The 24,745-nt window shown below is 57.8% G+C and overlaps 1 protein-coding gene across 1 annotated transcript; it reads left to right on the top strand.

Moving 5' to 3' along the window:
- Positions 1-8,352: 8,352 nt before the first annotated feature.
- Positions 8,353-17,059, top strand: SH2D6 (SH2 domain containing 6; the record flags this gene model as incomplete). Its single annotated transcript, XM_084900944.1, has 13 exons — positions 8,353-8,394; positions 8,996-9,116; positions 9,667-9,740; positions 10,321-10,381; positions 11,209-11,231; positions 11,619-11,679; positions 14,344-14,422; positions 14,656-14,686; positions 14,802-14,826; positions 15,135-15,217; positions 15,466-15,549; positions 15,710-15,868; positions 16,467-17,059. The coding sequence occupies 13 exons, from the start codon at positions 8,353-8,355 to the stop codon at positions 16,581-16,583; spliced, it is 960 nt and encodes a 319-aa protein (XP_084757070.1). The 3' UTR covers positions 16,584-17,059.
- Between the last annotated feature and the right edge of the window lie 7,686 nt (positions 17,060-24,745).

Consider the following 24,745-nt stretch of genomic DNA (forward strand, 5'->3'; position numbering starts at 1 on the left):
AGAGCATCATCCCAATATGCCAAGGTTGTGGGCTGGATCCCCAGTCAGGGCACACACAAGAATCAACCGATGAATGCATGTGGAGGGCCCCCTGGTAAGGCACGTGGGCATTTCTTTTAATTATCATCGGCTGAACTCAGGGCGATAGGCAGAGACACGCCCTGGGAGCATGCTTCCCCAATAAGGCTGGACATGTTGTCAGCTTGACTTCCATATCAGCCCAGATGTCAGCAGGGGCGGGACTAGATATGTAAATCTAGGAATGCTAGGGCCTACTTAAGAATGCAAATAAGCTTCTTCGATCCTATAAAAATAACACGTGACTGTCCCTCCATCAGAGTGACAGCATCCCACCCAGCTCCCAGCTTATTTTATTTCTTTTCTTTTCTTTTTATTTTATATATTTAATTGAGTTTTCACAGAGAGGAAGAGAGAGAGGGATAGAGAGCCAGAAATATCGATCAGCTGCCTCTGGCATACCTCCTACTGGGGATGTGCCCCCAACCAAGGTACATGCCCTTGACCGGAATCAAACCCGGGACCCTTCAGTCCGCAGGCCGACGCTCTATCCACTGAGCCAAATCTGTTCTGGCAGCTTATTTTTATTTCTGCTTCTTGTCTCTTTCTTTCTTTTATTTCTTAATCCCCAGCTCCTCCACTCAGGAACCTGGTCTGTTTCCTTTTCCATGCTGGATGCGGAAAAGAGAGAAACATCCCCCCACAAATGCATACGTGAGTGGAACAGCAAATCAATGTTTCACTCTGGCTGGTGTGGCTCCGTTGGTTGAATGTGGTCCTGTGCACTGAGAGATGGCCAGTTCGGCCAAGACCAGTTTGGCTCAATGGATAGAGCGCCGGCTTGGGGACTGAAGGGTCCTGGGTTCGATTCCGGTCAAGGGCATGTACCTTGGTTGCAGGCATATCCCCAGTAGGGGGTGTGCAAGAGGCAGCTGATCGATGACTCTCTCTCATCGATGTTTCTAACTCTATCTCTCTCCCTTCTTCTCTGTACAAAATCAATAAAATATATATATATATTAAAAAGAGAGAGAGAGAGAGAGAGAGAGAGAGAGAGAGAGAGAGAGAGAGAGAGAAAGAGAGAGAGATGGCCAGTTCGAGTCTTGGTCTGTCAGGGCATGCGCCAGGTTTCGAGTTCCATCCCCTGTTGGAGAGGCAGCAGCCCATCAATGTGTCTCTCTACCTGTCCCCCCGCCCCCCCCCCCGCCCCACTCCTCTCTCTCCCTTCTCCTCTTTCTAAAACCAATAAAAATACATTGAAAACAAAACAAACACACACACACAAACAAACAAACAGAACCGCCTGGCCATCACAGTCAGTGGTTGAGCATTGACCTATGAAGATCACTGTTCGATTCCCAGTCAGGGCACGTGCCTGGATTTGGGGTTGGATCCCGGTAAGGGGTGTACAGGAGGCAGCTGATCAGTGATTCTCTCTCTGCATTGATGTTTATATCTCTATCCCTCTTCCTTGCTCTCTGACATCAATAAAAAAAAGTATATTTTGAAAAATGATGTTTCTCTTTTTCCCGTCCCCTCTCTCATATTCTTGCTCTCTCCCTTCCTTCCTCTCTCTCTTTCTAAAATTGATAAATAACAAATTTTTTTTTAAAAAAGGATGGTTCCTGACATTAGCTAACCCAACCACAGACAAAGTTCAACTGGCCCTTGACCATCTGCTCAGGTAAGAATATCCTGGGGACTCCTTCTCCTTCACCCCCCCCAGGACCTCCTGCTGACTCCCAGGCAGCCCTTTCGTTAGGCCTGCCCCGTGCCACCCAATTGGCCCTCACCTCTTGTTCAGAAAGTTCTCCCTTCCCTCTTTCCACCCACCCCTTCCCCTGGCCCCTGCAGATTCCTCATTCCTCTAGGATAGTGGATGGCAAACCACGGCTCTCGAGCCACATGCAGCTCTTTGGCCTCTCAGTGTGGCTCCTCCTACCACGTACAGTGCCATGGAAACTGCGTGGCCCATGCGCAGGAGTCGGTTTTCGGCCTGGGCGAGGCTACTTTGAAGAAGTGGTTCTAACGCCGAGCCACACTCAAGGAGCCAAAGAGCCGAATGTGGCTTGAGAGCCTCAGTTTGCTGACCACGGCTCTAGGACAATGGGATTCTATACCCATTGTAGTCTCAACATCCTTTCCCCTGCTCCCCTAGCTAAGGGAAAGATGGCTGTCCTGTGGTGACCTCACACTCCCAGACCCTGCCCTTGGCCTCCCCTCCCACTGCCAGGGCCCCTCCTGCCCCGAGGACATCCTTCTTCCTAGTTTGCTCATGTTTGAAATCCAGGTTACCCTCCCTTCTTCCCTCCCTTTTTTTTTTCTTCAAAAATTCTGTATTGACTGAGAAATTAATTTAAATTAATTTTAATTCTGTATTAAAATTAATGTATAACAATGTCTCAAGAGGAGAGCAGGATAAAGCTGTGACACCTGCCTGGTCCCACCGCAGGAGCAGCCCCTGGCTGCACGGTGCGGGCTCTTGGCATCCACGTGGCGATCTCGCTGATGCTGCACTTCCTCAGTCAGAGCTCTTCACTGAAAACAGACAAACCGGCCTGGCGAGGTTAGGCTGGAAAACAACTTATTAGAAGGATTCTGGCCCTGGCTGGGGAGGTCAGGTTGAAGCATTGTACACCGAAAGGTTACGGGTTCGATTCCCAGATGGGGTGCCATATGGAAGGCAACTGATCAATGTTTCTTTCTCTGTCTCTCTCTAAAAAGAAAAAAAGAAAAAAAAAAAAAAAAGGAAGGAAGAAAGAAAGAAAAAAGGAGAAGAAGAAGAAGAAGAAAGAAATCAGCAAAAACATATTCTCTGGTGAGGATTTAAACAAAAATAATTTTGTAGCCCTGACCGGTTTGGCTCAGTGGATAGAGCATTGGCCTGCGGACTGAAGGGTCCCAGGTTCGATTCCGGTCAAGGGCATGTACCTTGGTTGCGGGCACATCCCCAGTAGGGGGTGTGCAGGAGGCAGCTGATGGATGCTTCCCTCTCATCAATGTTTCTAAGTTTCCCTCCCCCTTCCTCTCTGTAAAAATAAATAAATAAATAAATAAATAAATAAATAAATACATAAATAGAATATATATATAATAATAACAATAATTCTGTAGCCCAGAGCATCTCTAGGAGGGCCAGAGAAGCAGCCAGGGACAATGTCCCAAGGGTTACAGCCGAGCTGGCCTAGTGGAGGCGCCTCTGAGCACTAACACCCTGTGTGCCCACACCATGGACCCAGGCCCTGGGTGGTACCACTGGGCTCAGCCTCTTCGGCCTCTGGAAGCAGAATACAGCTGTCACCTCTCCCAGGGGGATCTCTCTGGGGGCCTGTTTCAGACTCAGTCTTGCACGAGGGCATCTGACTGGTAGAATGCCCGTAGCCCCGCTGCAAGGGAGGCTGGGAAGGCCTCATTTGGCTTCTGTGACAGGGAGTGAGGTTCATAAGATGGAGGTGCCCCAGATGTAGGCAATGCTCAGTGACAGGAGGAATGGCAGTGTCCCCTCCAGATCTCTAGCAGTCAGTCCAGCCACCTCCACTTCAGCTGCTCCTGCTCCACCTGGGCACTCGCCCACCTCGGAGTCCTCTGGCTACAGACTGCTTACCTGTCCTCCTTCAGGTCCTCAGAAACCACCCCCTCCTCACAGGGCCTCCTGCTCGCCCACACCAGGCATCCCAGCTAGAGGGCACCACCTCCTCAGTCTGCTGACAATGGCCTCGACCAGGGCACCGCCACCTCCGTGTTTACTGTGCTCACACACTGTGTGCTTCACGAGGTGTCAGACCCACCCCCACCCCTGCCAGGAGGAACGCCTTACTAATGCCTCCACTGACAGAGAGGACATGGGAGGCCGGAGAGATGAACAGATGAACGTGTCCTGGGTTTGTCCTCTGCATCACTCACAGGGTCTCTGGGGAGCAGGGCCTGTGTCACGTTCCTTCCCTGGTTCCCAGCGAGCTGAAGGCTGCTCTTGAGTCTCAGGGTCCCAGGGGACACGTCCTCTCAGACTCCTGCAGAGCAGCATTTCTCAAGCGTGGCCAATCACAAGGTGGACCTCGTTTGTTAGAAATAATCGGGACCCCTGATTCTCTCATGCAGCTTCCAGTTCTGAAGATCTCAGGCCTCTGAGACTTTTAACAGCTTCCCCGATGACTCCTGTGATCCTGCCGATCGGGAAATACTGCTCTAGATAGCCGTTTCCTTAGAAGGCACGTAAGACCACGCTGGGCCTGTAAACGGCGGGCTGTGCTCTGTAGAAATCAGTACCTGAGACCTGAAAAACGTGCTTCGAAGGACCCTACACCAGGCGGTCACGTGCTGTCAGACAGCGCAGCACTGAAACTTTTTATATATATATTTCAGAGAGGAAGGGAGAGGGAGGGGGAGAGAGAGAGAAACATCAGTGATGAGAGGGAATCATCGGCTGGCTGCCACCTGTATGCTTCACACTGGGGACCAAACTCAACCCAGGCATGTGCCTTTGACCGGAATCGAACCTGGGACCCTTCAGTCCACAGGTCGACGCTCTATCCACTGAGCCAAACCGACCAGGGCAGCACTGAAACCTTTAAAGTGTGTTTCCAGAAATTCCCCTTCTAGAAATTCATCCCAAGGCAATAGTTACGGTTGTGCGCAAAGCAGTCCTGTGCCAAAGGTGGAGAAAGGGCGCCCGGGTCTGCCTGTGCCATGAGCAAGCAGCAGTCCTGCGGGCACAGTGCTGTGAGTCAGGCCTCCGTCCTTTCCCTTCTCCCTGCCCCGACCAGGCCGGTGACCCCGCGGAGGTGACGTGGATCCCATCCTCTGCCTGGGGCCCTTCTGCTCACACGGGCCCTGCATTTGCCTATGCAAAGCCCCGAGGAGTGGCCCAGGTGAAGGCCGTGCCCTGGGAAAGCCTCCTGCTGACCGGGACTTGCTGACTCTGGTCCCGGAGGAGGTTTTCTTGGGTGGGGCCAGTGGCCCCTTCCTGATGGTCCAGATGTGGAACCAAGGCCAGCCAGGGAGCAGAGGCCAGCGAGGAGGCCCCTAACTCCAGGCCGGGGCTGTTTCCTTGTTGTTGTTTCCTTAGTTTTCCCCGCGGCACCAAACGGCTTTCTGGTCGACATCTCAGTGCCCTGTTGCCTGCAGGTCCCAGGAGTCGCCTCGTCTTCCTCTCTGACGGCCGTGGCCAGCGCCAGCCCTGGTGCTCTCTCTCCAGGGCCCTCAGCATCACGGCCTCCAAAGATGCAAGCAGATGGCCTTCCTTTCCCCTCTGTCCAACAGCCAGGGCCTCCCCAAAACAACAAAGACAGGAAAGTTAGAACTCCCCTGGAAACGTCGTACATTCATGATCCTCATCTGTATTTCCTCCTTCCTTGCTTTAAACAGAATCACACACCAGGCCCAACCCTACTTTTCACCCCAACACTTCTCAGAAGTCAAAGGTCTACAATTCACGCAGCTGACAGAGCACCCGGAAGTCACGGGCTCCTTCGGGGAGCCGGCAAGCACTTTCGTGTGTAAGACGTTGGGCCAGGACCCAGTGCTCGTTGAGGTACAGGGTGGCTCGGCTGTTTGTACGCAGGCTCTGGGCTGGGGAACTTTGGGTTGAGCCCCAAGTTCCACACTCAACCCCTCAGCCTCTCAGGGCTGTGGACTGAGTCGTGTCCCCACAAGATTCACACGTTGGCGCCCTCACCCCCCGGAGTGACTGCATTTGGAGATAAGGGCCTGTAGGAACGGGCTTAAGGTCAAGCGAGGTGATGGGGAGGAGGCGTGATTCAATAGGACTGTTGTCCTTATAAGAGGATGTGACACCAGAGATGCTCAGAGGAAAGGCCATGTGAGGACACAGCGAGAAGCTGCCTGCCAGCCAGGGAGAGCTCTCGCCAGAAACCAGCCCCGATGACACCTTGATCTTGGACTTCTCGCCTCCAGAACAGGAAATATTTTAACCCTCCAGGTCTGTGGCATTTTGTAATGGCCGCCCGAGCTGACGCATACCCTGAGTTTCCTCATCTGCTAAGCGGGAATGAAACTAGTCCTTGCATCATGAAGCTGGGGAAACGCACAAGTCATGCCTGCCTGTCAGGCCTCTTCAGCACCTGGAACAGGGCCGGCACATAGTGGATGTTCGGTAAATACCCACGGAAGGAACAAATAACACCCGTCAGAAAAGGAAGCTGTCAAATTTAATGGGCGTGCGTGGCTCTGAGCTTTTCACTAACCTCCGTTTCCTTGATCACTGATCACCAGCGAATGACAGCAGGGATAAAGGGTTTAAGGAAAGTGTCTGAGCCGTCACGGTGCGGCTCAGTAGTGGAGGGTCAACCCTGAACTGGGAGGTCACAGTTCCGTTCCATCTGGTCAGGACACGTGCCCAGGGTTGCACATTCCCCAGTCGGGGCCAGGCACGAGGCAGCCGGTGGATGAATCTTTCTTTCTTTCTTTCTTTCTTTTTTTTTTTTTTTTTTTTTAATATATTTTATTGACTTCTTACGGAGAGGAAGGGAGAGAGAGAGCTAGAAACATCGATGAGAGAGAAATATGGACCAGCCGCCACTTGCACACCCCCTACTGGGGATGTGCCCACAACCAAGGTATATGCCCTTGACTGGAGTTGAACCTGGGACCTTTCAGTCCGCAGACCGACGCTCTACCGCTGAGCCAAACCGGTTTCGGCATGAATCTTTCTTATCTTTGCTGTTTCTGTCCTTTTCTCCCTCTCCCTTCCTCTCTCTCAAATCAATTTGAAAAAACAACAACATTTTTAAAAAAGTGTCTGCAAGGACAGTTTCCTGTTTTTAATTGGATCTGCCACTAATGTCATGTCTTCTGTGAATTGGGAAAGGGCTTGGTCTGGCTGACCTCAGGGCAGTTTGAGCCTCTCCCAGGAGGAGGGAAATGGACCAGAGAGCTCTATCCTCTGAGCCAAACTGGTTAGGGCCAAAGTATTTTTTTAAAAAAGAGAGAGAATCCTAACCAGTTTTGCTCAGTGGATAGAGCGTTGACCTGCGAACTGAAAGGTCCCAGGTTCGATTCCAGTAAAGGGCACATGCCCAGGTTGTGAGCTTGATCCCCAGTGGGGGACTTGTGGGAGGCAGCCGAACCATGATTATCTCTCATCATGGATGTTTCTATCTCTCTCTCCCTCTTCCTTCCTCTCTGAAATCAACAAAAACGTATTTTTAAAATAAGTGAGAGAGAGAGAGAGAGGGGGGGGGGGGGCCTGGAAAGTGAGGCCAGGGTTCCAAGGCTTCCTACAGCTCTCTGGTCCATTTCCCTCCTCCTGGGAGAGGCTCAAACTGCCCTGAGGTCAGCCAGACCAAGCCCTTTCCCAATTCACAGAAGACATGACATTAGTGGCAGATCCAATTAAAAACAGGAAACTGTCCTTGCAGACACTTTTTTAAAAATGTTGTTGTTTTTTCAAATTGATTTGAGAGAGAGGAAGGGAGAGGGAGAAAAGGACAGAAACAGCAAAGATAAGAGAGATTCATGCCGAAACTGGTTTGGCTCAGCGGTAGAGCGTCGGTCTGAGGACTGAAAGGTCCCAGGTTCAACTCCAGTCAAGGGCATATACCTTGGTTGTGGGCACATCCCCAGTAGGGGGTATGCAGGAGGCAGCTGATGGATGTTTCTAACTTGCTATCCCTCTCCCTTCCTCTCTGTAAAAAAAATCAATAAAATATATTTTAAAAAATACTTTTGAGGGGAGAGCTTGTCCTCCAGTGGAGCAGAGGGGCTGGAGACCACAGATCGGGGAGGCCGGAAGGGGAGCTGGGCTGGGCCCTGGGAGTGGCAGGGGGAAGTTGGTCTGGGGTTGGAAGCCAGGCAGGCCCACCTTCCAGGTGCTTATGAGATGCAAATGCGGGAACAATAGGCTCCTGTCCCCAGGACGTTCGTGCCTGAGCTGGGCTTGGGGGAAGCACAGCTCCTTCTCCACCTTGGCCATGGTGAGACTGGGTTGGGGGCAGCCCCAGGACTGGGGGCAGGGAGGGGCGTCCAGCTGCACTGACCACCCCTTGTCCCCCTCTTTCCAGGACAAGCTCAGGGAGAGCAAGCCCCGGTGAGTACCCAGCGCCCCCTGCCCTCCACTCCTCTGGCCCCCGCCTCGCCACCCCTGTCCCGGCACAGCCGTCTGGGAGGTGCGCTGGCCATGCCGGGCCTCCCACCCACCGGTCCGACCACGCCTGTGCCTCCTCCACCCCGTGAGCACGAGGGCTCACCCTCGACTGGCTTCCCTGGGGCACCAACTCATCCAGCCACGTACCCGGGGCATAGCTCTCCCCCGATGCTAACCCGCTGCCCTGCCCCAAGCTGCCGGCACTCAGCTCCAGGGGCTCCATCCGCACTGGCATGGCTGTGGATGTCATGGGTGTGGATGTCATGGGTGTGGATGTCTGGTTGATGAAAACTCAAGGGCCCCTTGGGCAGAGCTGACCACAGTCTGATTTCAGGGTGAAGACCCCCCTTTCACCCCCTAAATGTGCAGGTAAGTGCCACAGGGGGCCCAAGGGGCCCAGCAGAACAGGGTGCCAGGCCCGGCCTCCCCGCCTCCTGGTCAGGAGCAGGCATGCTTGGGGTGGGGGCCTGGCCCAGGGCAACCGGCTGCTCCCTGGGAGGCGCCCCTGTTTCCAGAATGCCTCTGCCGTCCGCCCTGCTGCTGGGAAGAGGCCCTGAATGGGCCTTTGAGCTGAGTGCAGGCTGAGGCCACTGCGGACCTGCAGGTGGCTCATGCTGTTAGGGAAAGAGAGAGGGTCATTGTGCGGGAAAGGGGGTGGGTGGGGAGGAGATCGGGGCCCTCTCACCCGTCTCCCGTCCAGACTCTCCGGCCCGGAGGACAGATGTCCCCCACCCATCTCCTCTGCCCGCCCCGGGGACCGAGGGACCCAGGGTAAGTCCAGCTGCTGAGCCTGGGGCTGGGGGGCCGGGGCGGCAGGGGCCACCACTCCTCCTGCACTTCCTCCATCCTCCCTGTGTTCAACACTTCGTCCCAAAGGCCCAGGAGGAGGAGGAGGAGGAAGAGGAGGACAAATATGAGCTGCCTCCCTGTGCGGCTCTGCCCGTGAACCTAGCCCCTGCCCACCTTCCTGGCACCGCGGAGGAGCCTTTGTACCTGGGTGAGGACTGGGAAGCGGAGGCAGAAAGTGTGGGGCCGGGCAGGGCAGGAGGAGGGTCCCCACAGAAGGAAGAAGGCCCAGGCCTTGCCTCTTCCCCATCTGTGCTGGGCAGTGAGGGGAGGCCTCAGCTGGCTGGGGGAGGGGGGAGGGAGAGAGAGAGGAAGAGAGGAAAGGGGAGGGGGAGGGGGAAAAAGGAAAGGGGTGGGAGGGGAAAGAGAGCAGTGTATCCAAGGCAACATTGGGAAAGCAGGAGGCCTGAGGCCTGACTGGGTCCCTGGGGCCTTCCCGGGTTCTGAGACCCCAGCCATCCCTGAGCCAGGGCAGGGGCGCCGGGAGAACCCCCTGGCATCCCACCCACAGGCCCCTCCGGGCTGGGCGGGTGGGGGCAGGGAAGCTGGCCACCTTCAGTTGCCATGGAGACGGGCTGTCGGGAAAGCAGGGAGCTGGGAGGGCAGGGAGGGAGGAGGAGGAACAGAGCTAGGTGGGGACGGGAGGGAAATGGGAACCCACCCGGGAGGAACCTGGAGATTCCATGCTGTGTCTGTTCCAGATCACTCAGGCCCCCGCGGCCCATCCGCGTCTCTGCCGCCCCCGCAGCCCCAGGACCTGCCCCAGCCCGCGATGGTGAACAGCCTCCCGCAGCCCCCTCCCGCCCGCCCCACCGCCCCATCCCAGGCTCCCATTTCCCAGCGAACAAACCTAAGAGGCATCTCATTTGCAAGATTCCCCCACATCTGCCCCCCAGAGGCCCCTAACAAATCAGAGGCATCAGAAGCCCACGCCTCTCTCACCTGCCTGGCCCGCCCACCGCCCAGCCAGCCCCACCCAGGACTCCGCCGGGAAGAGGGGTGCGTGGGGGAGACGGGCGCTGCCGCCCCTCCCTGGGCCCTGGGGCCTGAGGACCCCTCCCTGCCAGAGAGGCACGGAACCCCCGCTCAGCTGCCCCTCGCTCCAGCTCTCCAGCTTTCAGCTTTCAGCACATACTTTGTGGGAATCAAAAGGAAAACTGGGAGAGGTTGACAACAAAGACAGAGCCTCAGCATGGAGGCAGGCGCAGGGAAGAGCCAACAGCTCTGGGCTGAAGGGTTTTCTAAGCGGCACAGATCCACATTGCCCTGGCATCCTTGTCCTCCCCATGCCTCGATTTCCCCTCGCACCCCCCACCCTCACCCACGGTCCTCCCTCCCCGCTTCTGTGTCCACAGCTGATGGCAGCCCTGAGCCTGCGGGAGGCCATGATGCAGGGCCAAGCCTCTGGGAGGCGAGGTAAAGGGAGTGTCCTCTCTCTTTCTGAACCCCCCCCCCCCCCCCGCACTCCCCTGCCCTGAGAAGGGCGATCCGGCCCCACGGGGGGAGGGTCAGCTGATGTCCAGTGGTCTCATGATGGCCCTGGTCACTGCCCTTCCCCCGCTGCCCCCCGTCCCCGCCTGCCGACCGCAAAGGCAGGCCGTTGAGGAGACTGAGGTCCCAGACACGAAACGCTTTGCCTGAGATCACACAGGCGCTGAGCCCACACCCGTTGTGGCCTCCGGGTCAGGGGTGGGCACACCGGTGGCCTCCTCTGCTAAGGAGACACACGAATGCCATCCCGTCAGAGGGCCTTTGGCCAGCAGTCTCTGACTCTATCATGTCCTATCGCCACTTCTGCCCAGGGACTTTCCCCCAAGGTCACTGCCCGTGGGCCTGTGCCCCACGGCCTGGCTGTCAGAGAGGGGCCGCGGCCAGTATTTTTTGTCTGAAAGTGGCCCCAGGCGGGCAGCCTCCTCCTGCCCGAGGTCAGACAGCTGCCCTGAGGCACAGTGACTGGCCTTTCTACGGGCTCAGTGGTGGGTAAACCTTCGTGACCTTGAGGGGTTCCGATTTTTGGAACAGCCCAATGTCCTTTGGAGCCAAGCCTGGCGAATGGGTTGGGAGGTCAAGTCAGCTAACAGCCTGGGCGGGGTGTGTGTGTGTGTGTGTGTGTGTGTGTGTGTGTGAGAGAGACACACTTTGCCCGGGGGGCGCTCCGAGGACACCCTCCGAGAAGCCCCGGCCGAGGTGTCCCGCCATCCCTCTCCCTCCGCGCTGACTGGTGTCCTCTCCTCTCCCCTCAGAGCCGAGCGCACCAGCCCCGGTGGTGAGCAGCCCCTCCCTCCCCGCCCCCTCTCGCTGAGAAGCTGGCAGGGTTGGGTGGAGTGCCCGGGGCGGGCCAGGAAATGTCCCTGAAGCCGAGGGGAAAGGCCCAGAGCTGACTCCCTCCCTGTGGGCCGCAGTGGTCCTGAGGGTGCTACTCAGAGCTACGGGGAGGGAGGGCCTCGCCACAGCTCGTCCTGGTCACCCCGTCCTCCGAGAGCTCGGCCTGTAGGGGGTCCCCTTCCAGGCAAAGGAGCAATGTTACTCATTCCAGCCGGCCCCAGAGAGGCGCGCCTTGTGAGGGAAGTGAGGAGCCAATAGTCCCCCCCCCAGTGATGCTCTGCCCTCCCTCCTCCCTGTCCCACCCCGGCCCACACAGCCTCTCTGCCAGGTGCCGGGCTCCGCGCAGCCCTGTGAGGAGGACCTCTACCTGGAGTGCGAGCCCAGTCCAGGTGAGCACCTCCCTGCTCCCTGGAGCACCCGCTGAGGCCCAGCTCCTGACTCCATTTCCCCCGTCTTCTCACCACCCGTGTGCCTCAGACACAGGGACACACACGGGGACACACGCACACAGGAACACACACAGGGACACACACGGGGACACACACACACAGGGACACACACAGGGACACACACACACAGGGACACACACAGGGACACACACGCACAGGGACACACACACACAGGGACACGCACAGGGACACACACACAGGAACACACACAGGGACACACAGGACACGCACAGGGACACACACGGGGACACACGCACACAGGAACACACACACACAGGGACTCACACGGGGACACACACGCACAGGGACACACACACACAGGGACACGCACAGGGACACACACAGGACACGCACAGGACACACACGGGGACACACACACACAGGAACACACACAGGGACACACACAGGGACACACAGGACACGCACAGGGACACACACACACACAGGGACACGCACAGGGACACACACAGGACACGCACAGGACACACACAGGGACACACACGGGGACACACACACACAGGAACACACACAGGGACACACACAGGGACACACACACACAGGAACACACACAGGGACACACACAAGGACACACAGGACACGCACAGGGACACACACACACACAGGGACACGCACAGGGACACACACAGGACACGCACAGGACACACACACACAGGAACACACACAGGAACACATACAGGGACACACAGGACACGCACAGGGACACACACACAGGGACACGCACAGGGACACACACGGGGACACACACACAGGAACACACACAGGGACACACACAGGGACACACACAGGAACACACACACACAGGGACACACACAGGGACACGCACAGGGACACGCACAGGGACACACAGGGACACGCACGTGGGCACGCACATGGGCACGCACAGGGACACTCAAGGAACACGGACACACACAGGGACACGCACATGGACACACACAGGGACACGCACATGGGCACACACAGGAACACATACAGGTACACACAGGACATACACAGGGACACACACACAGGGACACACATGGGGACACACACACAGGAACACACACAGGGACACACACAGGGACACACACAGGAACACACACACACAGGGACACACACAGGGACACGCACAAGACACGCACAGGGACACACACACACAGGGACACGCACAGGGACACACACAGGACACGCACAGGGCACACACAGGGACACGCACAGGGACACGCACAGGGACACGCACAGGGACGCACACACACGGGGACACACACAGGAACACACATGGGGACACACACACACAGGGACACACACACACAGGAACACACACAGGGACACACCAGGGACACACACAGGGACACACACACACAGGGACACACAGGGACACATACAGGGACACACACACAGGAACACACACAGGGACACACACAGGGCCACGCACAGGGACACACACAGGACACACACAGGGTCACGCACAGGGACGCACACACACGGGGACACACACAGGAACACACATGGGGACACACACACACAGGGACACACACAGGGACACACACAGGGACACACACACACAGGAACACACACAGGGACACACACAGGGACACTCACAGGACACACACAGGGACACACACACAGGAACACACACAGGGACACACACAGGGCCACGCACAGGGACACGCACAGGACACACACAGGACACACACAGGGACACACACACACAGGGACACGCACAGGGACACGCACAGGGACACACAGGGACACGCACGTGGGCACGCACATGGGCACGCACAGGGACACTCAAGGAACACGGACACACACAGGGACACGCACATGGACACACACAGGGACACGCACATGGGCACACACAGGAACACATACAGGTACACACAGGACATACACAGGGACACACACAGGGACACACATGGGGACACACACACACAGGAACACACACAGGGACACACACAGGGACACACACACACAGGGACACACACACACAGGGACACACACAGGGACACGCACAAGACACGCACAGGGACACACACAGGACACGCACAGGACACACACAGGGACACGCACAGGGACACACACACACAGGGACACACACAGGAACACACATGGGGACACACACACACAGGGACACACACACACAGGGACACACCAGGGACACGCACAGGACACACACAGGGACACGCACAGGGACACGCACAGGGACACACAGGGACACGCACATGGGCACACACAGGGACACACACAGGAACATGGACACACACAGGGACACGCACATGGACACACACAGGGACACGCACATGGGCACGCACATGGGCACGCACATGGGCACGCACAGGGACACACACCGGAACACGGACACACACAGGGACACGCACATGGACACGCACAGGGACACGCACAGGACACACACGGACACACAGGCTTCCACCGTTGGTGCAGGTTGGCCCGCTGTGGCCACAGGGAGGGCCCGGCAGAGCAGCGCTGTGTGTGGGCTCCCCGGCGGCCGCCTGGCTGGACGGCTTCCCAGAGGCCCTGGGAGAAGCAGGCCCTGCGTGGCCAGCCTCCGGGCCTGTTCCCAGCCCAGCAGCCTGCCCTCTCTTTCAGCCCCTGCCCGGCCTCAGGCTCTGAGCTCCCCAGCCCTGATGGCCCCAGCCCCTCTGCCAAGGGTATCGACAGTGCCCAGGTGAGTGCCTACCAGGGTGTGTGTGTGCACCTGTCCGTGTGTGTACATGCGCCTGTGCGTGTGCGTGTGTGTGTGTGTGCGTGCGCCTGAGAGAGAGAGAGAGAGAGAGAGAGAGAGAGAGAGATGCACTCAGGCTTCCCCAGCCCTGGCCCTGGGACCTCTGGGTTGCCTGGGCCTTTCATTTTGAAGGAAGTAAAGACCCTGAGCTCTGTTTCCCAACTTTCTCCCCACAGGCCCCCCATGGCCCCCCAGGAAGCTCAGGGTGTAAGAGGCTGCTGCTCTGGGGGGGAGTGAGCTGGGAGGGAGGGAGGGAGGCTCAGGGTGGGACCTCAGGCCCAGAGAAGCCAAGTCTCTCCTGACCAGCCCTCCTATGTTCCAGGGAGCAGCGAACGCCACCTCCAAAGGTGAGTACAGGCACCTTCAGTGAGAACCCAGGAGTCCTGCCCGGCCCTTCCCAGCCGCAGCCCAGGGGGTCCCCACAGCTCTGCTTCCAGTGGCCATTTCCCAGGGCCTGCGTCAAAGCAGGAAGCTACCAGCGTGTCCCTCCAGATCGCCCCTCGATTGGAGGTCACGTGTGGCCTCCCTGGTGCGTCCCACCAGAGCCCGAGAGAGGAGAGGAGAGGAGGGGTGACACGCCGGAAGCACCCCCCCCCCTGCAGCCTCCCGCACCCCTGCAGCTGTGCTCCACACCGCCTTTGTCTAACCCTCCCAGCCCAGCCCTGCACTCTGCTCCCAGCAGGAAGGAGCTCCTCTCTGGGCCCCGCAGCCCCCACCGGAAGAGGCTCCGCTGCGGAGGTGAGGAGGGGCTGGGAGAGGGCGGGCCGGTGCCCACCATGGCAGGAACACATGCGTGTGGCACGGGGCTGGGTACCGGCACCGGCGTATCTGTGTTCAGCTTGCACAGACTCAGCCTGGGAAGGCAGCTGCGAACACAAATCACTCCCCACGGGGTTCTCTGCTCCCCACCCCCATCCAGTGCCCCAACACACACATCTCTGAGCGTGTGTGTGTGTGTGTGTGTGTGTGTGCGCGTCTGTGCACAGGACGGCAGCCTGCTGGGTCAGCCGTGGTACTCGGAGAACAGTGACCGCCATGCTGTCGAGAGTGCCCTGCTCCGATGCCAAAAGGTGGGCAGAGCCCCCCGGGGCCTCTCAGAAACCCCTTCGGCTCATGGGCTGTGGGGCTGAGCAGGCGGGGACTGCGGGGGAGGGTGGGGGTGGCCATCGAGGGTCAGGGCTGCGGGTGGCCGGTGGGCGGGAGAGGCTGACGGCCGGGTCTCCCCCGCAGGACGGGGCCTACACCGTGCGCCCCAGCTCGGGGCCTCGCGGCTCGCAGCCCCTCACCCTGGCGGTGCTGCTCCGCGGCCGGGTCTTCAACATCCCCATCCGGCGGCTGGATGGCGGGCGCCACTACGCCCTGGGCCGGGAGGGCAGGAGCCACGAGGAGGTGGGTGCTGGGGGGGGCAGGGGTCCTAAGGGCAACAAGGTCACAGCAGAGAAGTGCCCTGGGCCCCACCAGGAGGATCTGCCTGGGGAACTCTCCTTTGGGTGCAAATGACAACGGCCAGGGACCTTCCCAGAGGCCCACCTCCCTCGGGGAGAGGCCCTGTCCCCTGTTTGTCTCCGGCTGCACGGGGGCCTCGGGGGAGTAGTGAACCGGCTGGGAGGAGGCAGGGCTCAGGGGGTCCAGACGCCTGTCTGCGCCAGGACTCACCTGGGGCCCAGCCCTTGCAAACTAGAAACAGTCACCCGCCACCCGCCACTCGGCTGGCATGAGGGAGGCCAGGGGCAGGTCCCCAGAGGTACTGCCATCTGGCCTTGGAAATACGATGTGGCCAACAGCATGCCCATGCGTGTAGTCACAGGAACGTTGTGCAGGGCCTGGGATCGGGCAACAAAATGGCAGGGGAGCCTCATGAGACAAACGGGAAGGAACGTGCTTTTTAAAAACGTCAACAAGCCCCCTCCCCAGAGGCCGGCAGTCCCCTGAGGACGGTTCTCCCAGCATGAGCCCCAGGGCCTCACTGGTGCCCGCCTCTCCGCAGCGCTTCTCCTCCGTGGCGGCCATGGTCCAGCACTACATGCAGCAGCCCCTGCCCCTCGTGGACAGACACAGTGGCAGCCGGCAACTCACCTGTCTGCTCTTCCCCACCAAGCCCTGACAGACACGACGCCCGCACCCTCCGCTGGCCCCATCGGTTGCTCCTTGCCCCACCTTCTGTCAACCTTGGGTTGTCTCCCTCTCCCCCCTCCCCCGCCCTCCTCCTCCCTTGTCCCAGGCTCTGCGGGCCCAGATGAGAGGCATCGGGAAAGGTTGCCCAGAATCGGAAAGGGTCCCAAAACGCCATGCCACGCTCCCCCAGAGCCTGGCCCTGTGCTCTCTGCCTCTCCGAGGCCGGGAGGCAGGGTCAGGCAGGCCCCAGTCCCAGCCCCCAGGGTGGCCGTGGCCAGCCTGTGACTAGGGCTCCCAAACTGCTCTGATGAAGGCCTGTCTGCTCAGGGAGCTGAGCCTCTCGGGGACAGCCGGGCACTTCGGGGACAAAGAGAATCCTCTGGGGGACTTACCACAGGGCTGGCTTCTGGGGGGACTTGGTTGCCCTGCACTATTTTGCTCTCAATAAATATTTGTTGAACCCTAGCTGGTTTGGCTCAGTGGATAGAGCGTTGGCCTGCAGATGGTTGGATTCCGGTCAAGGGCACATGCCTGGGGTTTTGGGCTCATTCCCAGCAGGGGGTGTGGAGGAGGCAGCCAATCAATGATTCTCTCTTTATCACTGATGTTTCTATCTCTCCCTCTCTGAAATCAATAAAAATATGTTTAAGATAATTATAATAAATATTTGTTAAATAAATCCTTGAATTTGCCGAAACCGGTTTGGCTCAGTGATAGAGCGTCGGTCTGCAGACTGAAAGGTCCCATGTTCAATTCTGGTCAAAGGGCATCTACCTTGGTTGCAGGCACATCCCCAGTGGGGGGGTGGGGGGGGGGTGGGGTGTGTGTGTGTGTATGTGCAGGAGACAGCTGACCGATGATTCTCTCCCATCGATGTTTCTAACTCTCTGTCCCTCTCTCTTCCTTTCTGTAAAAAAATCAATAAAATATATATTTTTTAAAATTCTTGAATTTGCTTAGCGAAGCAGAGGTGGCCTCCGTGAGGCTCGGAGTTCTCAGGTGTCCCAGGGCACAGACCAGGCCTGGCAGCCACAGAGCAGGGTGGCCAGCCCCCACTCTGCACCCTGACAGGGCCTCTGCCCTTAGATGGTCTGTGTGGAGGGGCAGGGAGCCAGCCCCCGGGTGCCTGGGCTGGCTTTGTTTAGCTCTGGTTGGTGGCGGGAGAGGGCAGGGAGCGAGGCTCGGTGTTGCCTCTGCGGCTCCCTAAGTGATCAGAACGGCGTTCAGTACTTGTCCACTCTGCTCCCCCCGGGTCCTGGGCACCCGGGCCTGGGAGGGAAGAGCTTGGCTCCACGGCGGGGCCGGGGCTCCGGGGCCGGGGCTCCGGGAGGGGCGGGCTCAGGGGCCGGGGCTCCGGGAGGGGCGGGCGGCGGCGGGGGCGCGCCTGGCGCGGGGCCGGGAACACGCGGTGCCGGAAGCGCATGTGACTGTGACTGCGCGGAAACAAAGGCGCTCAGAGCCGCCCCGCTCGGGCTGGCTCATCGGGCCGCGCCCTCTGCCCACAGCGGCCTGGGGCTTTGCCTCCCGACCGACACGGGGTGCGGGACCCCGGAAAGCCGGGGGCCGGGGGCCGGGGAGCGCGGGCGGGGAGCGCAGTGCTCCTGCGAGGCGCGGAGCGAGGGGCGATGCAGGGGCCGCTGTATTCCCCGTGGCTCTTGCACATTAATTACCCCGATGATTCTGTGATGACAGGGGTGAGGACAGGCCCTCCCGGCTACCCCAGGGCGAGGCTTTCCGCCTAAAGCGACAGGACTGAACACCCAGGGCCCGCTGGGCAGCGCGCTCGCTCCTCTTCCAAATAAGGCGGTGAATTGGGCCCACGGACGGCCACTTTCCAGTCGCTGCAGGGATGCAGTTTCCTACAGGACACCCGGAGGAGGGGCAGCATGGGGCAGCCAGCTGGCACCGGGAAGGGAGGGGATGGCAGCTGGGGTCTGCGCCAGAAGCTGGGTGGGTGGGGTGGATAAGCGACCCCCAGACAGCCACCCTCCTCTGCAGCTTCCTCACCGCCGCTGCCCCAGCCTGACCCGGGTGGGGTGGCCCTCTGGGACCCATTTGGTCCCGGCTAGGTGAACAAGAGAGACGGAGCAGGCAGGCAGTGGGGACAGTGAATGCCAAAGGGACCCCAATGGTCTGGAGTAGGGGTGTCGAACTCAATCAGAGAAGGGGCCAAAATCTAAAATCCAGCCTAAATCGCGGGCCGAATGGTTTACTGAACAGTCATAAACTGACAATGTCATAAACTGACAGCGGAGTGCAGTGATGACAGCGCGGTGCGGGCCACATTGCAAGGCCTGGCGGGCTGGATTTGGCCCGCGGGCCTTGTGTTTGACACATGTGGTCTGGAGAGTGCCACCTGTCTCTTGCCTCCTCAGTCTGCATCCTGCGCTCAGGTGTCCACCTTTCCAGGAAGCCTTCATGCCCCCCCCCGCCCCCTCCCCCCTCTGGGCACAGGCACTTCCCACACTCCCTGGCCGCGGCCTTTCCACTTCCAGGAAAGGACCGACTCCTCCTGCTCCCCTGCTGTGTCCCCAGGCCGGATATCTGCGGAGCCGCAGAATAGGTCGAGTGTACTCCAAGTTCCTCTAAAGCCGATAGCATCCCTCGATTAGGGTTTTCTCCGTAGAGAAAGGCGGAGGCCAGTGCGGTGCAGCACGAGTTCCTGTGATGACGGGGGCATTCTACGTTCACCTCCGTACGGGGGCCACAGAGGTTATCAAGCACTCGAAATGTGACGGGTGTGACTGAGGAAGTGAATTTTTAACAATACTGTAATTAAAATAAATAACCACCTATGGTTTGTGCTCTCCTGTTTTTCCAAGTGTGTTGCCTTCCCAAGTGTGAGGGAGGGGCAGCGGTGGGCGAGAAAGCTGCGGGGGGCGGGGGGGGAGGGGGAGGGTGGCGGGAGGATAGGTCTGGAGGAGCCTGGGAGGCCTCCCTGATGGGTGGGCACAGGGAGCCAGTGAGGCCCTGAGCAGGGCTGGCTGCGGGAGGAGGGTGTTTCAGGAGGATTGCTCCAGCTGTGAGGTGCTGACGGGCTGAGGGCAGCAGAGAGGCCGGAGGACAGTCAGCACCTGCAGATAGCTCTGTGGTCCGGGTGAGAGATGCCACCCCTCGGCTTGCTTGCCAGGCCAGTGTCCCTCCGAACAACTCATTCCCATTTCCTCTCACCCTGAAGGCCAAACTCTAGAAAAGTCTAAGCAGGGTCACCAACTGGGTGGGTGGGGGATCAAGTGTTGGGCTTGGTGAAGAAACCATGTATCACTCAGCTGCGTACCTGTCTCCGTTGGCTGGGAAGGGCAGAGCCGAGGAAGCATGTAGCGGGATGGCCGTGGAGCCATGGTCACCTACCCTGAAGACCCCGCCTGCTGGGGCCAGCGCAACCCTCCAGCAAGCTTTCAGCTTTGGTTTCCAAAGAGGCAGCCTGACCTTGGGGGAAACCCGGGCTCTGGAGACCAAAGGGCCCAAGCTTGAATGTGCCTCAGTCACTCACGGCTGGCCTGAGCTTAACCTCTGTTCTTCACTTGAAAATGGGGCTAATAATACCTGTTTCTTAGGGTTGTTGTGAAAGCGAGACAAGGTATATAGGAGATGCCCTTAGTCTAACTCGGAGCCTGACATATCTCTAGTGGAGCCAAATGACTCGAACCTAGTAATCATACTATAATAACTGCGAACAGGCCAAGCCTGGCTCTGGCCCCACCAGTTCAGGGGCTCCTCCGGGCTGGGCTTCGCCGACACAATACACACGTGCGGCCTCTAGGTGTTACAGGTGCTGTGGTTGTTGTTCTGTTTGCCCACCTGATTTCCCATTCCCCTCCTCCTGGGAATACCACCCACTTCTCCCTCCATTGGACCAGGCATGTGGCCTAGTTCTGGAGAGAGAGAGAAAGAGAGAGAGAGAGAGAGAGAGAGAGAGAGAGAGAGAGAGAGACAGACAGACCACATTTCCAAACCTGAGCTGCAAATGGCCACCCTCCTCCCCCTGTGGACAGAGCCCGGAGGCAGAGGTCAGGCCCAGACCAGGAGAAGATAGTCTTGGAGACATGGAATGCTGCTCCAAGGTCCCAGCTTTTGCCATCGGATTCCTCCCAGCAGTAGGAGTCCCAGAGCTAGAATTTTTTTTTTTTTGGGGGGGGGGGGTTCTAAACTGGTGGGAGAATGGCCTCCGCTATTTTTAAAGAGGATACCTGCTTGGTACAGGCACTTTGTGACCTTGAGGCTTAGGGCCACTGAAGGAGTTCCCTGAAGCACAGAGGTAGTGGTGGAACTAGAATTCAGACTTGTCTGGCTGGCTCTAAACCCGCCATATAAACTACCCCACACATCATTCACTGTATTTACTGAGTGCGTTCTCTGGGCCCAGCACCAACTTCGCATCTCATTCCTCCTCCACACCCAGTGAAGGGCTCCCCTCTCTCCCCTCATTCCCACTCTCCAAGGACCAGGGGGACATTAGAAAAGCAGCCCTTCCCCACCGGGATAGGGCCCTGCATGCTCACTGTCTTCCCAGATCAGTACTCCCAGAGTCCTCCTCACGCGCCAAGGATCTGAGGGGAGTCAGCCACCTGCCTGCCTGCCTGCCTGCCTACCTACCTACCTGCCTGCCTCTGACTGCTCAACAAGGAGTAAGTCCCAGCTCTGGCCCACGGCTCCTGGGCAGAGGTCCTGCCTGCGCCCCATTATGAGCAGTAACGATCCTGCTGGCCTGCTTATCTTTATGGAAACACTGAGGCCATTTTAAAGTTGCTTTGACAGCCCTGGCCGGGTAGCTCAGCTGGTTAGAGCATGTCCCCGTACCCCAAGGTCAGGGACATACAAGAACCAACTAATGAATGCATAAATAAGTGGAACAACAAATCTCTCCTCTCTCTCTCTCTCTCTCTCTCTCTCTCTCTCTCTCTCTCTCTCTCTCTCTCTCTCTCTTCCTCTCTCTAAATCAACCAATCAGTAAAAAACAAAATAAAATTGGTTTTGATCTAAATTCTCCCAGATATTCCTTTCTTTCTTTTGCAAATCTGGTTGAGCAGAAAGAGGGGTGTCGGGAGCAGGACTTTGGGATCATGGTTTCCAAATCTGGTTCTCAGAACAAGCATGGACAATGATGATGGTGTCGCCAGACTATGACGAAAACAGAAAAATACAACCTGAAGAGAGAGTTTTTCCTGAAGCAAAGGACCCTTCTTTAAAAGGAAGTCAAATTCTCCCTCCTTTTTTGGTATTAATACATACTTTCTTCCAGGTCACTTGATCTTGCTGGGCCTCATCTTTAAAATTGGGTGGGCCCCAGCCAGTGTTGCTTGATGGATAGAGCATTGGTCAAAACCCCACCACCACCACCACCAAAAAAAAAAATGGTTGCTGGTTCAATTCCAGATAAAGGGCATGTACCTGGATTGCAAGTTTGATCCCTACCCCTGGTTGGGGCACCTAATCAATGTGTGTCTCCCACATCGATGTTCCTCTTTCTTTCCCCTCTCTTCCCTTCCACTCTTTCTAAAACCCAATGGAAAAAACATCCCTGAGTGAGGATTAGCAAATAAACAAACAAATAAAATGGCTGGAGGGGCAGGGTGGTGGCCTATAAAACCTCCAGGGCCTTCCCAGTTGCAATATTCCAAGATCCTGGGGCCCTGGGCCATGTACACTGCTGCCTGGGGTTGTGTGTCAGCCCGCCCCGCCTCCCCCTCAATCCCTGTCTCCACCCCCACCCCAGCCTCTCCGCCCCGCTCAGTCCCACCCACCTGGCCCTCCGCTGAGCTCCCTGCATGTCCTTTGGGAGAGCACCCATCCATCCGCAGTGCACTCTGGATCAAGTGATAACCCAGGAGGGCAGTTTACAAAAGGCAAATGGGGGTTTTGAATCGCCTGATGTTTGTCATGAGATAATGAATAGACCGAGCCCAGCCTCCTCGCAGTCCTGGAAGTTAGAAGGACAGACGGGTCAGAGACCAGGAACAAAAACACAAGAATAAACGCCAGCGTGGGGGCTGGGTAGAGGGAGATCACCAAAAGACATGGAAGTTCTCGCCAAAAAATGGTACAGGCACTTGTGGCCCTGAAGTGACTCTTTCCGACACCTGCGCTGGGAGCCGGTCCTGTCTCCTCGGGTTATAGATGAGGAAAGGAAGGCTGGGGAGGGCATTGGGGTCTGTGGTGGGGTGGGGGTTATGTACATTTTTTCCCTCGAGCACCACCTTAGCTGGGGCTAACACTGGGAATGGAAAGGAATTGAGGGAGAGTTGGAAACCGAGTCCAGGAGAGACCAGAGCACGAAGCTGAGGCTGACGCAGGGCCCAGGCCCCGGCCTCAGGCCCCCCATGAGCCCCATGTCCCTGCTCCCCAGCCGTGCTCTCTGCTCTGGCCGCTTTTCTGGTCTCCTTTCCTCTGCCCACAGCCCTCAGCTCAGCTCTCAGCATGTGACAGACAGTAGGCTGGAGCAGGAGCCTGGCAGGAGAGCACTGGTCGGAGAAGGAGGAGGGCGGATGGATGCTTCCCAGAGAGCGGGGAAGTTCACACACCTTGTGAAGAAGCTGTGGGGAGCGGGGAGAGGGGACTGTCATTGCGCTTACACTTAGAACAGGCGTCTCTCCCCCACGCACACACCTGTGCAGCCTAAAGGGATCTAGGGACAGAGGAGGTGCCAGGCAGCTCTCATGGATGTTTTCAACCTCAAGGAGAAAACAGAACCCGGAGTCCATCTGCTTCCCGCTGCACCCTTGGGGCTGGGGTGGCCCTGAGCACTTCCCAGCCAGCTCCGCTCCCCTGCACACAGCCTGGAAGCACTGCCTCCGGGGACCGGTCACATTCACACTGGAGGTGGATCAGTAATAAATCAAGCGTGCAATAGAAGGCCTCGTGAGCTCTGATAATTATTATTATTGGAAGTCTTCCATACACTTCCTGCCCATGTCTGCGGCATCTGCAGCTGTTGGTAGAGGGTCATTTTTAAAGAGTTGAGGTCAGCCGAAACTGATTTGGCTTGGTGGATAGAGCATCGGCCTGCTGACTTGAAGGGTCCCAGGTTCGATTCTAGTCAAGGACATGTACCTTGATTGAGGGCACATCCCCAGTGGGGGTATGCAGGAGGCAGCTGATCGATGTTTCTCTCTCATCGATGTTTCTAACTCTCTATCCCTCTCCCTTCCTCTCTGTAAAAAAAATCAATAAAATATATATATATTTTTTTTAAAAGAAAGAAAGAGGTAAGGTCAGAGGCCAGAAAGGAACCAGCCCCAACGTCCCCGAACCGGCCTGGGAGACACCACCGCATTGGGAAGCTTCCTGCGAGGAGGCCTTGGGCAGGCTGGACAGCCGCCAGGCCCTCAGCTGGGTCTGCCCTGGATCACGCAGGCTGTTTGCTGCCGGGAGGCTGGAAGCGGAGGCAGCTGGGTGACCCGGAAACGGGGTGCCTGAGTGTGACTGTTTCGCCTTGACCCCCTCTCCCCGAGAGCAAGAGGCAAGGCCAACAAGCTCCTGGGAGCCTCCTGCTTGATTCCCAGGGCCCTGGAGCCAGCTCTGCAGCTGATGCAAGGCCGGGGCTGGGTGAGCTCAGCCTGCCTCCCGCATTCAGAGCGTCTTGCACCGCACTGCACCCTAGGAAACACAGCTGCTCCTTCCCCTCCGCCTGGGCCTGCCTGGTCTCTGGCTCTGTTCCTTCCGGAGGCGCAGCAGGGCGGCCTGACTCCGGGCACAGAGGCTGCTCGGGGCTGGGGTGGCACTGAGCATTCCCAGTCAGCCCCTCTCCCCTGCACGCGGCCTGTGAGCAGTGCTGGGCCCTGGAGCCCTGTCTCCGGGCGCCTGGCCAGTGGAAATGGAGGGCCTGGGCACCCCTCTGCTCTCAGGCTCTGTCCATGCAAGCTCATTTCTTTCTTTTTAAAACACACACACATACATACATATATATATACAATATATATATATATATATATATATATATATATATATATATATTTTATTGATTTCAAAGAGGAAGGGAGAGGGAGAGAGGACAGAAACATTAATGATGAAAGAGACTTATTGACCGGCTGCCTCCTGCACATCTCACAGGCCTGCAACCTGGGTATGTGTCCTGAGCAGGCATCGAACCGTGACCTCCTGGTTCATAGGTCGATGCTCACCTGCTGAGCCATGCCGGTCCGGCCTCCTTTC

This window comes from Pipistrellus hanaki (assembly GCF_964339955.1).
Source record: "Pipistrellus hanaki genome assembly, chromosome: 12".
In the NCBI taxonomy this organism is placed as follows: domain Eukaryota; kingdom Metazoa; phylum Chordata; class Mammalia; order Chiroptera; family Vespertilionidae; genus Pipistrellus; species Pipistrellus hanaki.